The following is a 17,605-nucleotide window of genomic DNA, read 5'->3' as shown; positions in this document are numbered from 1 at the left end:
TTCTACAGGACAGGCTCCTGTAGAGGTGTCTTTCCCACACCATTAATCAGCCCTTACAAAAAGCCTTGCAAGTTATAGTTGCCTCGTATATGTTCTCCTTTGTGAGGTGAATTGTACATCATGTCATGTCATCAAAGCCCAAAAGCCACTGAGGTACTTTGCCAGAGACAGCAGCTTCTCGGGTTGGGGTGGAGTGTGGCAGAACAGGATGGTACAGGGGCAATGACCTGTACAGTCACATTGCTATTGCATGAAAGGAAACATTGAGTGATATCACCTCTAAATGTCTTCTCTCCACTGCACACTTCCAATGCTGCTGCTGCTAATGGCCACATATAAAAACACAGCTATAAGGCCTTGTTGTCCACACAAAACGCCTACATCTGGATGTGCAAGGTTCAGTTTGGCTGCAAGGAGTAACATTTTTTTTTTTTTGTGGTCTCAATCACATGCCCTTTCAATTTACTGCATCAAGACCAAATGGCTGACTATTTAATCTCCATAAAGCCTTTCCCACTAAATGGTAGTCTTCACTTTCTTTTCTGCCTTTCATTAAACAGCTGATATGTGAACAAAAATGTCCCACAACAAACTGATATTATAAAAAACCTTAAAAGTGAAGTTGTTGGTTTGGAAGCTTGATATTATATTATATTATTCCCAAGAACATGTTAGACTTATTAATCATGAGTTTGAAGGTGATTAAAGTACACTGGTTGAATTAAACAATTACATCACCAGCTTATCTTTATGAACAACTGACAACCTGAAAAATAAACTATAAAAATGAATGAATAAATACATTAGAAGAAACAGATTATCTCAGGCCCTTGTAATTCGAGTCGTGAACATATATATAAAAAGTAACCTTACATGAGCTGCATTCAGGAACACTTTTCGAATAGGAAAGCTTTTCAATTATTGCTCATATGAAAATGTTGAAATTATATAAAGTATTAGCTGTGCCACACTTGGTCAAGAAAGAAGAGTAAGTACCACCTTGACTCTTGTGATTGGCTAATAATTGGTATTACAAACAGTATATTGTCATCTGTCACAGTTACCACAGTAACGATGAAAGATTGAATTTTATACTTGAGCTTGAGCAAGAACACCCAGAGGTAGCCAATCGTAACCATGGATGTGCATAATGTCATCAATATACTCATACAAAGGCCCAAACACAAACCTCTAAATGAAAGGCAGTATGCCCCCATTTACAGTGACTGTCTGTGTCCGTGTATGTATGCTAAGGAGATGAGACTTAAAAACAGTGTGTGTTTTTCAGTAAATATATCTCTGTATCATTCCATTCAGAAAGTTCAGTTCAGACCTGTGAGCAGCTTCAAATTACTACATGACCAGTGTTTCACATAGATGTGGTCAATCACCACAATTGAATGTTGAACTTTGTCTCACTCTTGTGGACAGTCTGAGTAATACAGGCGTGGTACTGTGACATGGTACAGTATAATGTTTTATATATATTGGTATTTCATCATTTGATGTATTGTAATGAATGAGGCAAATTGTGACAAACATTGTTTTCCATCTTTGAATCTTTACTTTATTAAATGCAAGAACGAGTGCAGTCTTTGAATTTCTGTCGACTATATTAGAATTTTAATCTGAAAATCAGAATTTGAAGCTTCATTTACTTTGTCTTTTTTCCTCTCACACATTTGCGTAACATACATTCCACAGCAAATACATTGAAGCATCAAAAGAAATGAACATAGAATGAACCACCTCCATAAAATTCCATGATAACAAAAGTATAAAAAAAGAAAAGAAAATGAAAAAGAAATTTTGAAAAAAAAGGAATCTAAAACTAATCAGGTCATATGTCATTTGAATCATGAAATAGGATTTGTCCTGTGATCATCATCATTAAGTCTTAATTATGGTAGTCAAGTCACTATAGATGAAAGAGATGAGGAAAGAGGAGGAAAGGCCAAAAGGCCTTTCAGATGACTCATGTCTCACAGCACAAGAATATGTAGAACTCTTGTCTTCAGTTTTGGATACGTTTGGTCTGCTGCTCATTGAATAAGTGCTGCTCCCTGGGTATTTCCATGCAGCATTGCTGGTGTAGCGAGTTGGTGGCAGTCTCTGGCCATTCTCTTCCCAGTACACTATGATGTTGGATGGAGAATATCCAGAAACTAGGCAAATGAGTGTGAGGATGCCTAACATAAAGAGCTCAGAGGGAGTTGGTTGTAATAACTTCACTCTTGGTTGATACAGGTCTTGAGAAACAAAAAGAAGACAACAGCAATTAAGGGGTTTTCTTTTGGCTACTTCAGTATCATCATTTAATCAGAACCAGCTTGAATCATCAAAGAGAACAAAAGAAAAGAACAAAAAGAACAATGACATTTAAGGGAGAGAAAACTATTAAGTAATGATTATGATAAAAAAAAAATCCAAATACATAATGGACGATTCAGAAACAGTATGAATGTATTCAATTTATCTATTATTTATCACTACATTAATATGATTATGATAATATCATATGGTCTAATTTTACCTGAACACAGGCTGATGTTCCTGCTGACATTTGCATTCAGAGAGCTGTCAGACACTTCACAGGTGAAGACCTTCTCGGTTTTACATTCTTTTTAATGGATATGAAGTTCACTAGTCACTGCCACACGTCCATCTGCACTCATGGTGACCTCATTGTTTGAATAAGGTCTTTGATGAGAGTCAGAAAACCATTTAATTTGAGGATTGAAGCCCCATCCAGAGCACAAGAGTCTCTGTGGTCCTGACTCTTCACTGGGGACCTAAAGAATTTCCACAGATGGGTCCACTAAATGGGAGATGAATCTGCTGCTGGAGAAGCCTTGATGGACTTTGCAGGTGAAATTTGTGCCTTTGTTCCAACAACTTTGAGGGACAGTGAAGTGTCTAGTGATTGAACGAAGGCCCGGGGCTTCAGGAAGATCAACATACTCTCTGTCAGAGATGTCAACGTTATTGGCCTGAAAGGTGATGTAGAGGTCACTTGAAGAGAGTTGTGTGATGTGACACTCAAGCACAACAAGTCCCCCCTGAGCAAATCTGTGAGAAATATTTGTTGTTTTTTTCATTCTTTTTTGTCGTGAATGGCCTTGCATGTAAAACTTGAGCCTCTTTTCCACTCCGTCATATGTGGCTGAATCTCACTGCTTAGACTGAAGGTTTTCTCCACTCCTCCACACTCTGCAGCTTTCTTTGAATTGGTACAGTATGTAGAGATGTTTTCCTGTTGCCACTCCACATTCAATTTGTCTGGAAAGAAGGCACTAAGAGTGCAGATGAGTCTGACTGGTGAGGCCCCAGATTCACCTTCCCAGACAGGGTACAATGTGATGTTTGGAGAGACGACCCGCGGCCCTGAGATAGAGCAGAGACTATTTAGTCTTTACTTGCCTCATTCCAAATGTTAGATGTGAACATTTTTCAAATATGGGCTGATTTTATCTCTTCAGTTATACATACCTTCTGATTTTGGTCAAGTAACCAACTGTATAGTCTCAATTCTAAGTGTAATATCTTAGTATTTAGGTTAGATGGCAGAGTTGTACTTTTACAGTGTCTGGTGTCTTAAAGTCAGGTGGCGATCAGGCTGGAAGTCTGTTGCACAGATGTTGCAGCATGATAGGGCAGAGTGATCAGAGGTAGCAACAAGTAGAAGCATTGAGTAACACCCAGGTCCCAAAGAAGTACCAAAATGCAGAAGTTAAACAACACAAGGAGCAACGGTGCATCACAGACATCAAGTGTGAGGTGTGGTTATGCCAGTAAGAGAAACAGAGTGCACATTTAAATATCTCATATCAGTTTACATATGTTTTCACAAAGATTTCATATGGCCTCTCATGACTTTGCTAAAGGTTTTAGTTTTCGAGTGTATTATCAGACTTGAAAACTAACCAACTGTAAAATCTCCACATTTACATGTTGAGATGAACAAGGGCTGCTGAATCCAGGTGCTGGTGAGGTGATGAACAAAACATCATATTACATAATAAAATCATGAAAAAAAACCCCAAAGTGTTAAATAGCTCTGTCAGGATTATTAGGTATTAAACTTCCATAAGTGAAACAAGACAATACAGTTTCAAAATGAGAGAGAAAAAATTTGGAGTAGAAACATCAAGTGTTATCTTCATCTAAATATTTATTTTCAGAAAGACATTAAGATTTTGTAATTATTTTTAAATTTTGTATTTTTTGTAAATTAATGAAAAAGGAAAATAGTGATTACTTACATGGTAATATGAGTGTATAAGATAAAATGTAAGAGAAATTCTTTTTTTTTTTAAAGAAAGTTTGTCTTGTTTCATTTAACCTGAAACGACAGAAAAAAAACATAAAAATCTGGATTATTAATATGCACCAAAATGATGATATTCCTATGCTGCATCATAAAATACAGCCATAAATTCTGAATGCTCTTTGTAAGGTCAATACATTGTTAAAGTAAAAAATGTATCACTAGTACCTAAATATTTATTTTATTTCCAAAGCCATCTTAAGGTCTTTATAAAGTCAACTCAACCTCATTAGTTAAGTGTTAATTGTTAAGTGAGGCACTGCACCATGCATGTACCTTTCTGGTAAATTGTAATATAAATATATATGGCAGAGATAGAAACGCATTTGGGAAAATAATGTGTTACAACTTGCTTGTTTTTTAGGTTGTTTTACATATTTGATAAACTAATTTAGCTTGAATGAGAAAATAATATTTTTATTTAATGTTGAATATACAACAAGAGTAACAATAACAGCAACATACATTATTTAAATTCAATATAATAGCCTGGAAACTTGAAATAAATTTTACATTTTTGATAAGACATGACTCAATATAGTGTTATTGTTGTTTCAGGTATTGGTCAGAGTGGTAAATAAAGTATTTACAACAGCAATTAGATGCAGTCAAACATTCATAATGCATTGTAACATCTACTGAGGTACTTATGGAGTGATCACATTACAATGATTGTTATGTGTTACTGACATTTTTCCTATCATGTTATTTTATGCCATGTTGTTTGAATACATAAAACATCTCAAACATATAAACTCATTGTTACCTTGAAAACAGTGGTTCCAATGGTGAACAGCAGAGTGATGAGGAAGAGAAGGATGAAGGTGAGGGCTGTGCCTCCCATGTTATCTTCTTCTACCTCCATGGTACTGTTTGAGTCGATCAGGATCTCTGGATCTAATGTACAATAATTACTCAGTCAATACTGGGCCAATCCACAACCAGCTTTGAACAAAGTCATGAGACAAAGACCAGTAAACTCAATTAGTTACTTACAGTAGATAAATATATTTATAACTTTATAGGTCATAGTGGATTCAATCAGTAAACCAGTCAGTCAGTCAGTCATTCCAAGTATAAAATAGACAACCATAAATTGATTTAAAGAAAGAAAGTGCTGGCTTATGTCTTTGTACTTATTATATTGTTATGAGTGCACCATAAGGCTAATATTTTTGCCTGTCTTTCTAAAATGTTGATTAGGTTTATTAAAGTGGTTCTACAGTGATGCCGATTTGCTTTTGAAAGACTCCTTTATTGGCGTGGCATGCATGACTTGGCTTGTGAATCAGCTCATCATTTGACTGAGAGACCACAGATCCAGAGTTAGTCATCTATCTTGTGTTTGTGGTGCAAGACCCAGTAGAGTAAACACACATACACAAGGACAAGTTACATACTGTTCAGTGACCAACTACAAACAAAAATGAACAAATGTGATCCATTTAATAGAATGTTTGCCTGAAGTTAGTGAGGTGTGATGACAGCGTTTTTCTAGTGAATACAAAATGATGTTGAGACTTTGATATATTGTTACTGTCACTTGCTGATATGTACACTAATTGTTTTTGTGTTAGAATTGCACTGCAACTGCACACACACAATCAACATGTAGCTCTAAATACTGGTTGAATTAAGACATTAACTGCATGTGACAAACAACAACAGAGTTACAAAGTGCTTTTTTTATTTTGATTTTGAATCTGCATTAAAAAGACAAACACAATGTCGTATCACAAGCAACGGACATTAAACAACAAACAGCAGAGGACACAGCAACACAAAATAACATCTAATGGGCCTTGCACGTTTCAGGGATGTTCATGTTGAGGTTGACCAGGTTGGTGTTTTCAGATGTTCTTTGCCCAATGGATCTGACAATGGCTTTAATATTGTTAACCACAGATTGGTGGTAAACTACACAGCTATACACCATGTTATTGTTTTTCCACTCATCAAGGCCGAGTGATAACTGGCCATAAGCAGAATAGGATCCATTGTTTTTTACAGGGTTTGTGGTACTGAACTTGTATTTTGAGTCTGAGGCTGCCTCGTCATCAACAAGCCAAGACACGAAAACCTCATGAGGGAAGAAGTCTTTCACATAGCAAGTCAGGGTCACTGTTTCTGTTCTAGTGTGTTCTACTGGTGGCAGCATAAATACTGAAGGACGCTGAGTCTCTCCTCCTGTAAGCATGAAAGAACAATTAGGCCTCCTGCCACATATAAAAGTGCCTACATTACATTAAGAAATCTCTGCTATAAAATACACCTAGAAATAAGATTCATAATGTGTTTGATGTCAGAGAAGAAGAATTAAACACAGGTTTTAGAGCATAATTGCTGAACAGTCTTACCGGTATTCCTTTCATAGAGTTTCTTGAGTGGTTCCTGGAAATTTTCATGTTCAACAACACAGTTGCGCTTTACCCCATTGCTCCATTCGTCATATGAGATGTCAAGCGGAAGGCTCAATGGTTTTCCATTGAAGGGGCCCTGCAAGGCTCCAGTCATTTCGTTTCCGTACTGGTCCTCCCAAAAAATCTTGTCAACACCTTGCTCGTTGACTTTACATGTTATAGTTCCTTTTCCATGTAAAAACAGATCCTCTACTTTGGGGCCTTCAATCTTTATCTCCACATCTGGTGCATTACATTCTGGAGATGCTGAAGGAGATATTAATGAACAATTATTGAAATGAAAAGGCTGAAAACCATTGAAATTTAAATGAACTTCATGTAAAATTTTCAAAGAAAATTCTGAAATTTACTTACTTCTTTTGTTGTAGATCACAGATGAATTAGTGAATTGATATCCGTTATCCTTTTTCCCCTTGAACTCGCATGTAAACTCAGTTTGAGGAAGCAAATCCTGGGATGGCACTGTGAGAAAACTTGCTGCACTGTACAGCTTAGTTCCATTCTTCAAATTTGTTGTAGTTGGCGTTTTGATCTCGTATATTTTGTTGTTGATTTCCTCTCCACTTTTCAGCCATTTGATGTCATAATCTTTTGGTGAAAAATCTTTAGCATAGCAGGAGAAGGATGCCTCCTTTTCATCATTAGAGGAGGCCAACACTTTAAGACTGATTGGCAATTGAGACAAAACCGCTGAAAAACAAACACATACACAAATATATATATGCAGAAGCAGAGAATGACTTGTATATATATATATGCAGAAGCAGAGATGAATAAAGTGCTACAATGTTCATGTAATCTAGAATGACTGTTTATTAGAATGTAAGTGAGTTCATGACTTTTTTGTACTATTGTATGTTATGCAACTTGCACACACAAATGCACATATTGATCACACTCCTCAAGTTAATTGTAACTTTATACTAAAACACAGAAAGAATCAAAAGGAAAACAAGATTTCAAAGTTAAAAATATACATAACTGAACAACAGATCTTTAATGCTTGCTTCTGCATATACATTAATTTTTCATGCAAGCAAACAAAGATTTCATGTTAATTATTAATTATTACAACTTAATGATATCGACATACAGTGAAAGTGGTGGCAGACAGAGATTAGGGAGAAATGGAATTATGCAGACAAACGGAAAGAAGCAGAGCACACTGCAACAATCTGTTCTTAGTCAAGTGCAGAGGACATATAGTATATTAGTAAAAAATAAAAAAGACAGAGTTAGAAGCTGAATATACATGAGCAAGCTTCAGCCTTCTCAGTCCACCTCATTGTTTGGTTTGCGTGCTAGGACAACTAGTTATGAAATCCATAATAGTTAATGATATATTTTCCTTTTTAATTTGTAAAAGTTGTATTTCATTTGTCTGCTGTCTTATATGTTAATGTTTCCTTCAATTGACAGGTTGGAGTATAGGCCTATTTCTTTTTAAAACAGTTATATCCCTTAGTACAATTATTTAATTTTGTCTTTTTTTTTCTTAAAACACTTTGAACTACATTTATTGCATGACTTGTGTTATAGAAATATAATGATATATAATTAAATATAATTACAATTATCAAAAACTTGAATTAGCAGTTTGATATAAGGTCACCAAATTATCTTATATAAAACATGCTGCCATGTAAGGTTACACATTTGTCCTCATCAGAAGTAACGTAGTAGTACTTGATTAGAGGAAAATTATTTGTACTGAAAAATCTAAGCCTGTTTTCGAGTAAGGGTGTTCTGGTTGATACTGTGTTCTATTTCAGTTTTCTTGTAATAGCCTACCAATGATCAATTATCAGTTACATTATGTAATGAATACATTTAATTTTATAACATTAACATTGTTGCACAAATTTAAAATATGTTAACAGCTCTGCCATGTAAAACTACTCAAATCAACTACTAAAAGGCATTTGTATAGGGATTAACATAGGTCTTACTTGGTGGTTTAAGTATAGCTCCATCAGTTCCCGCAGGATGTGTAGCAGTACACTTGAAATTTGTCTTGTCATTCCAGTCCTGTTTTCTCACTTGGATCTGACTGACTCCTGTGTAGACATTTCCTTTCTGTACAGGAGGGTACTGAATGAAGTCCGTCAAGGCAGCCCCATTTTTGTCCCATGTGAAAGTCAGTGAGGAAGGTGTGAAGCCGGTGGCAAGGCAGCCAAGACTGATCATGTCTCCAGTTCCAGAACTACATGGGCTCAGAGGAAACACAGTTGGAGCAGTTGATGTTGCTAAGAAAGGAAAAACAAAAGTGCGATTGAAATACCAAGAATATAAACATAAGACATTTTTAACTGAACATTGGATAAAACAGACAGAAGTCAACTGAGCTGATTCAGCAGTGTAAAAAAGCTCAGCATGTGAGGCATTACCTTCAAAATGTTGAATGTGGAAATTTTAAGTTACCTCCATAGACAGATCTTTATGTTTCTCTATCCCATTTATTTAGAGTTTTTTTTGTTGCGCCAAGATTAACCTCCCTCAATAATATTATTTGTGGTAATTATTCTAGATACAAATCGGTAAAATACTTTAAATACATAACTTTGACAATATTCATTAATAAGTTTTTGAATTTGAAGGAAGGAAGGTGAAAAGTCAGTAAACATTCATTAACTGAGTTGATGGCATATTCTGAGAAAAATTTATTATTTTTGTTCAATTTCAGCAATTCTGTATGAGATTAAATAGCGTTCTTACCTGATGAAACGGTTACCATTGTACCCTTTCCCCAGTAGTCAAAAGCACCGTAGTAGCACAGTGCTGAATCTACTTAGCTGTTAGTATGAAAAGGCTACAACTACTACTGCCGAGCGCAAAAAAGTCTACCATAACATTTATTTAATCCAACTGTTATAAAATCCACTTTAATGACCTAAAACACATTAGTCATAAATGTCAATCATTGTGTTCTACTGAGATTATCGCTGTTTGACTTTTTACAGTACATGTTTTAAAACAATTCCCTTTTGAACTGAGACTTGACATGAGGAGAAGTTACAATATAACTTAAACATGACACTTCACAGTCTGAAATATATCGTACTGTAGATTTTAAATGGTACAAATCTTACCTGATGACACAGTTACCATAGTGCCTTTTCCCCAGTAGTCGAAAGCCCAGTTGTCACAGTTAAGAGAGTCAATTCACACTTCTTACAAAAACTCATTACTCTAATAACCCATTCCTTTATGCCATAGAGTTTGGTTTCAGCAACAGTTAAAACCAAACAGAAATACACACCTGTTGATCGACTTTAGTTTCAACTGAACTAAAAAGCCAAGAGTTTTAAACTTTTGTCAAATTCTTTGTCAGGTTAGAAAATACTGTTGGCTGTCTCATCACTGGCCAATGCTTGTGACTACATGAAAATGATGAAATAAATTTTAATGATGTGATTAGGAATTTCATTTTCTAGTCAGAAACGATAAAATTACATACCTGAGGTGACAGTGACCATAGTGCCTTTTCCCCAGTAGTCAAAAGCGTAGTCACAGTCTGGCAAATCATTAACCACTGCATACGAAAACCTATTCCCAAATATCTACCCTGACCATGGTAGGTTACTTCATGACAATCTACCATCTGACATATTTTCATTGGCTTTGGCAAACAAGTTCCAGTTTAAATTGAGTCTACTGATTATAACAGATTAACCTGAAAGGTGTCACAGCTGTATTTCTTAGAAATAAAATACTGAAAGTTTTAAAATCAAAATAAGAGAAAAAAGCTTTGCTTACGTGATGTAACTGTGACCATTGTGCCTTTCCCCCAATAATCAAAAGCAGCATCACAATGTATTATGTTTTTTTTTTTTTTTTTGCTGGTATTCTAGTTTAAGTAAAGTTTAAACCAACATAATAAAAATATAATGAAGAATATAAAATATTGCAATGTCATCTGTTCATTAGAAATAGATTGATTGTTACTCACCAGAAGTTACTGAGACATGTGTGCCTTTCCTCAGTAGTCTTGGATACCATTGCATTGATATATTAAAATCTGCTCCTAATACAAATACTTAAAATGTTTTTTTTAAACCAAGCAACATAAACAGGTTTCACTGACAAAGCAGTTTCCACTGTATCATTTGTTAACCATTTCCCTTGAGATATTCACTTCCTGAGGTCTGGGTTATATAAAATTTTGTGTTTTTGTCAACAACTATTGAACACTTCCTCTCTGTCAGACAATCCTGTCTGCTCCAGTTCCTGCAGCATGGACCTCACACAACCAGATGAACTAGATTCAGCCAAATTAATATTAAGTATTAAGTCACACTATTGTCAAATTTTAACATACAGTACAACACAAGTATGAAAGTAATTCAGGTGTAGAATTTCAGTTTAAATAGATCAATTTCATAAATTATTAAATAAAAAAAGGAAGTGTTTGAGATGTGATTGCAAATATTGCATTGGGGAGTTTGCATTAGCAGGTTCCACAAGGATGTGGTTGCATTCTCTAGATAATAGCTGTACTCTGTAAATCTCTGAGGAACTAAAGTAATTTGAGTCAATTACATAATACAGTTTCAATGTCTGCATTTATTTAATTTATATTTAAAAACTGAAAAAAGTTAACCCACACCAATACTTATGAGCATTAGCTAAACTTTCAAATTCAATTCAATACTCTTAGCATTATGAGATGATCCAGTAAGTTTTCTCAAGTTATGCAGTTGTTCTACAGGACAGGCTCCTGTAGAGGTGTCTTTCCCACACCATTAATCAGCCCTTACAAAAAGCCTTGCAAGTTATAGTTGCCTCATATATGTTCTCCTTTGTGAGGTGAATTGTACATCATGTCATGTCATCAAAGCCCAAAAGCCACTGAGGTACTTTGCCAGAGACAGCAGCTTCTCGGGTTGGGGTGGAGTGTGGCAGAACAGGATGGTACAGGGGCAATGACCTGTACAGTCACATTGCTATTGCATGAAAGGAAACATTGAGTGATATCACCTCTAAATGTCTTCTCTCCACTGCACACTTCCAATGCTGCTGCTGCTAATGGCCACATATGAAAACACAGCTATAAGGCCTTGTTGTCCACACAAAACGCCTACATCTGGATGTGCAAGGTTCAGTTTGGCTGCAAGGATAACATTTTTTTTTTTGTGGTCTCAATCACATGTCCTTTCAATTTACTGCATCAAGACCAAATGACTGACTATTTAATCTCCATAAAGCCTTTCCCACTAAATGGTAGTCTTCACTTTCTTTTCTGCCTTTCATTAAACAGCTGATATGTGAACAAAAATGTCCCACAACAAACTGATATTATAAAAAACCTTAAAAGTGAAGTTGTTGGTTTGGAAGCTTGATATTATATTATATTATTCCCAAGAACATGTTAGACTTATTAATCATGAGTTTGAAGGTAATTAAAGTACACTGGTTGAATTAAACAATTACATCACCAGCTTATCTTTATAAACAACTGACAACCTGAAAAATAAACTATAAAAATGAATGAATAAATACATTAGAAGAAACAGATTATCTCAGGCCCTTGTAATTCGAGTTGTGAACATATATATAAAAAGTAACCTTACATGAGCTGCATTCAGGAACACTTTTCGAATAGGAAAGCTTTTCAATTATTGCTCATATGAAAATGTTGAAATTATATAAAGTATTAGCTGTGCCACACTTGGTCAAGAAAGTAAAGTAAGTACCACCCTGACTCTTGTGATTGGCTAATGATTGGTATTACAAATTGTGTATTGTCATCTGTCACAGTCACCACAGTAACGATGAAAGATTGAATTTTATACTTGAGTGAGAATACCCAGAGGTAGCCAATCGTAACCATGGATGTGCATAATGTCATCAATGTACACATACATAGGCCAAAACACAAACCTCTAAATGAAAGGCAGTATGCCCCCATTTACAGTGACTGTCTGTGTCCGTGTATGTATGCTAAGGAGATGAGACTTAAAAACAGTGTGTGTTTTTCAGTAAATATATCTCTGTATCATTCCATTCAGAAAGTTCAGTTCAGACCTGTGAGCAGCTTCAAATTACTACATGACCAGTGTTTCACACAGATGTGGTCAATCACCACAAATGCATGTTGAACTTTGTCTCACTCTTGAGGACAGTCTGAGTAATACAGGTGTGGTACTGTGACATGGTACATTATACTGTTTAATATCAGTATGTCATCATTTGATGTATTGTAATGAATGAGGCAAATTGTGACAAACATTGTTTTCCATCTTTGAATCTTTACTTTTACTAAATGCAAGAACGAGTGCAGTCTTTGAATTTCTGTCGACTATATTAGAATTTGAAACTGAAATCAGAATTTGAAGCTTCATTTATTTTGTCTTTTTTCCTCTCACACATTTGCGTAACATACATTCCACAGCAAATACATTGAAGCATCAAAAGAAATGAACATAGAATGAACCACCTCCATAAAATTCCATGATAACAAAAGTATAAAAAAAGAAAAGAAAATGAAAAAGAAATTTTGAAAAAAAAGGAATCTAAAACTAATCAGGTCATATGTCATTTGAATCATGAAATAGGATTTGTCCTGTGATCATCATCATTAAGTCTTAATTATGGTAGTCAAGACACCATAGATGAAAGAGATGAGGAAAAAGAGGAGGAAAGTGAAAGCTATATACCAGCTTTCGACACCCATGTCTTCGTTCACATCTGCATGCATGATGTCATCAAAGAAGTCACAGTGCTCCAATGTGCCTGTGAAAGAATTGAGATTTGTTAGTGAACTATTACATTGACTTTTTTATCATGGAAGGACTGTGAGGAGATTTTAATAAGATAATCTATGCAGTTACCAAACTGAGTCAATGTATGAAATAAGTGGCAACTTGACGTGAAATCTTTAAAGTGTAAGAAGACGGAGATCAAATGGATGAACTTGTACCTGGTTTAGATATATTCAGGGATAGGGTGGTGTTTACATGCACCACCCTGCAGGTAATTATTTTCCCTTGTAACCAGTTGCCCTGGGACAGACGGAGGTGACTTTGGATACTGAACTTTCCGTTCTGGCCTCTGTGGGGCTCACTAGTGTTGTAGTCCAACAATTCCTTTGGTCCATCATACCAAGTGATATTAATGGATGCAGGGCTGAAGCCAAAGACCAGGCATACAAGTTCATTTGTGCCCTGTAGCAAGGTGGCTGAAGGTATGCTGTGGGTCACTGTGGCTGGGGAGGAAAGTCATAAGAGTTTTTTTTTGTCATGATGAAGGTCATGGAGCAAGAAAAATCTGGGAGCATGTACAAGTTATGTTAGACAGTTTCTTCTTGGAAATTGAAGGAAAATAATACAAATTTTGAAGTCACTTTAAGTGAATAAGTGCAAAGGTTTTAAAGGCGATATGCTTCTTTTCTTCTTAATCTTTGTGCCTACACGACTGCTATTTCGCAACATTGAGACCAGATAAGAATGAACAATACGAGCCAACTGCAATTGTATTAAATGATAGTTCTCTACTCACCAAACACATTATTTATATAGCTTTCAAAAGGCCTTTCAGATGACTCATGTCTCACAGCACAAGAATATGTAGAACTCTTGTCTTCAGTTTTGGATACGTTTAGTCTGCTGCTCATTGAATAAGTGCTGCTCCCTGGGTATTTCCATGCAGGACTATTGGTGTAGCGAGTTGGTGGCAGTCTCTGGCCATTCTCTTCCCAGTACACTATGATGTTGGATGGAGAATATCCAGAAACTAGGCAAATGAGTGTGAGGACGTCTGACGTAGAGAGCTCAGAGGGCGTTGGTTGCATTATCTTCACTGTTGGTTGATATAGGTCTTGAGAAATAAAAAGAAGAAAAAAGTAAATAAGGGGTTTTCTATTTGCTACTTCAGCATCACCATTTAATCAGAACCAGCTTGAATCATGGAGAATATTTTTCAATGGTGAGTTTCTGATTTAATATTACCATATGAAACTTGGTTGAACATCTAGAAATTCATAAAAAGCTATCAACAATGACAAACAATTAAAGTCATACTTTTTATGTTTTACACTACCTCTGCTTTTGCTTATATGGTGTTTGTAGCCCTGGATGGAGCACCGGTGCTTTGCTTCACAAGACACTTTTTTATATGCGTGCCAGTCCTCTGCTGACATATTGAAGAAGCTCTGCAAAGTCTCTGTGCCATTACTGTGACTCACTGATGGCTCAGTATAGAAATTTAGGAGCTGTATATCCCCATCTACTTTACAGGTGATGGAGAAATCATTAAGATGAGGGCCGACCAGAAGAGTGGTGATAGTCACTTGTCCCCTGTTCTGAAACTCCTGGAGTGGTGGTCCCTGAACATATACACCAACTACCTGAGATGATGCTGGAGTTACTGAAAAGAGAACAAAAGAAAAGAAAGAAAAAGAACAATGACATTTAAGGGAGAGAAAACACAACACCTATTAAGTAATGATTATGAGAAAAAAATGTTACAAATATAAAATAATGGAATAATCATTGATGGATGATTCAGTAAAAGTATTAATGTATTTATTCTACACTTAATGCATTAATATGATTATGATAATATCATATGGTTCAATTTTACCTGAACACAGGCTGATGTTCTCGCTGACATTTTCATCCAGAGAGCTGTCAGACACTTCACAAGTGAAGACCTTCCCGGTTTTCCACTCTTTTTGAGGGATTTGAAGTTTACTGGTCACTGCCACATGTCCATCTGCACCCATGGTGATGTCAATGTTTGAAGAAGGTATTTGATGAGAGTCAGAAAACCATTTAATTTGAGGATTGAAGCCCCATCCAGAGCACAAGAGTCTCTGTGGTCCTGACTCTTCACTGGGGACCAATAGAAGTTCCACAGATGGGTCCACTAAATGGGAGATGAATCAGTGCAACAATGAATGAAATGAGACATCAAATCAAATATCATGATCAGAAAAAATGGTAACTCCTCTCACCAATAATATTGCCTGTTGTCTTTGACTCGAAGCTGCCAGAGAAGCCTTGATTGACTTTGCAGGTGAAATTCGTGCCTTTGTTCCAGTGACTTTTAGGGACAGTGAAGCGTCTAGTGATTGAATGAAGGCCCGCGGCTTCAGGAAGACCAACATACTCTCTGTCAGAGATGTTAACATTGTTGGCCTGAAAGGTGACGTAGAGGTCACTTGAGGAGAGTTGTGTGATGTGACACTCGAGCACCACAGGTTCCCCCTTCAGCAAATCTGTGAAAGATCTCTTGATTTCCACTGAAGGAACCGTAACTGCAGCCCCTGTATGATACAGAGAGGAAACAAAGCAGAATATTTCTATATGGTACATTGCACCTATAATACATCTGATTTTCATCTTGTCTAGTTGTCTTACCTGAAACAGTTACTGTCCCTTTGGATGAGAAACACTTATGGTCAGCTTTACATGTTATCATCTTGAGTTGTTTCCAGTCTCTTAAGGGAACTGTCACATGACTGATTTTATGAGTTGTGTTTGCATCGTCTTTCACTGTGCTACTCAGTGGAACTAGTCCATCCATCAGCCAAGTTATTTTGACATCAAAACCAGTGAGGACAGAACATGTTGCAATCACATCAGATTCTGCTGTCATTACAGTCTGGAAGCTGGGAATCTCCACATGAATTGAAGGAGCAGCGCTAGAATAAACTGTCAGTGAAAACAACAAGGAAAAACAATCATAAAGCAAGACCAAATCCTGAGTAAACTGTGTCATTGTAAAAGATCCTTTTATATTGTGAGACTAAGTTGACATGATATTTCAAATTCATTTAAAACCAGGTCACACTCTTCTCATTTAACAGCTGAGGTTGCAACCTTCCACTTGTTTTTTACCTGAACACAGGCTGATGTTCTTGCTGACATTTTCATCCAGAGAGCTGTCAGACACTTCACAAGTGAAGACCTTCCCGGTTTTCCACTCTTTTTGAGGGATTTGAAGTTTACTGGTCACTGCCACACGTCCATCTGCACCCATCGGTGATGTCAATGTTTGAAGAAGGTATTTGATGAGAGTAGAAAACCATTAATTTGAGGATTGAAGACCCATCCAGAGCACAAAGAGTCTCTGTGGTCCTGACTCTTCACTGGGGACCAATAGAAGTTCCACAGATGGGTCCACTAAATGGGAGATGAATCAGTGCAACAATGAATGAAATGAGACATCAAATCAAATATCATGATCAGAAAAAATGGTAACTCCTCTCACCAATAATAATGCCTGTTGTCTTTGACTCGAAGCTTGCCAGAGAAGCCTTGATTGACACTTGCAGGTGAAATTCGTGCCTTTGTTCCAGTGACATCTTTAGGGACAGTGAAGCGTCTAGTGATTGAATGAAGGCCCGCGCTATCAGGCCACAGACGACAACATACCTCTCTGTCAGAGATGTTAACATTGTTGGCCTGAAACGGTGACGTAGAGGTCACTTGAGGAGAGTTGTGTGATGTGACACTCGAGCACCACAGGTTCCCCCTTCAGCAATCCTGTGAAAGATCTCTTGATTTCCACTGAAGGAACCTAACTGGCAGCCCTGATATGAATCACAGAGAGGAAACAAAGCAGAATATTTCTATATGGATACATTGCGCTATCACATAACATAATCTGATTTTCATCTTGTCTAGTTGTCTTACCTGAAACAGTTACTGTCCCTTTGGATGAGAAACATTATGGTCAGCTTTACATGTTATCATTTGGTGTTCTCAGTCCTCTTAAGGGAACTGTCACATGACTGATTTTATGAGTTGTGTTTTTGCATCGTCTTTCACTGTGCTACTCAGTGGAACTAGTCCATCCATCAGCCAAGTTATTTTGACATCAAACCAGTGAGGACAGAACATGTTATCTCTCTCTT

The 17,605-nt window shown here is 36.5% G+C and overlaps 1 gene segment (V, D, J or C); it reads right to left on the bottom strand.

Annotated features, from left to right (window-relative positions):
- Positions 1 to 6,021: 6,021 nt before the first annotated feature.
- Positions 6,022 to 17,605, bottom strand: part of LOC111229941 — a 151,097-nt gene continuing 139,513 nt past the window's right edge. The window contains 4 exon segments of the C gene segment in view: positions 6,022 to 6,514; positions 6,685 to 6,993; positions 7,102 to 7,437; positions 8,697 to 8,993. Coding sequence covers positions 6,120 to 6,514; positions 6,685 to 6,993; positions 7,102 to 7,437; positions 8,697 to 8,993 — 1,337 coding nt within the window.

The sequence above is a fragment of the Seriola dumerili genome, unplaced genomic scaffold, assembly GCF_002260705.1.
Source record: "Seriola dumerili isolate Sdu_G_001 unplaced genomic scaffold, Sdu_1.0 BDQW01000248.1, whole genome shotgun sequence".
Classification (NCBI taxonomy): Eukaryota; Metazoa; Chordata; class Actinopteri; order Carangiformes; family Carangidae; genus Seriola; species Seriola dumerili.
The sequence above is the reverse complement of the archived record's forward strand: the minus strand, read 5'-3'. Positions and strand labels throughout refer to the sequence as shown.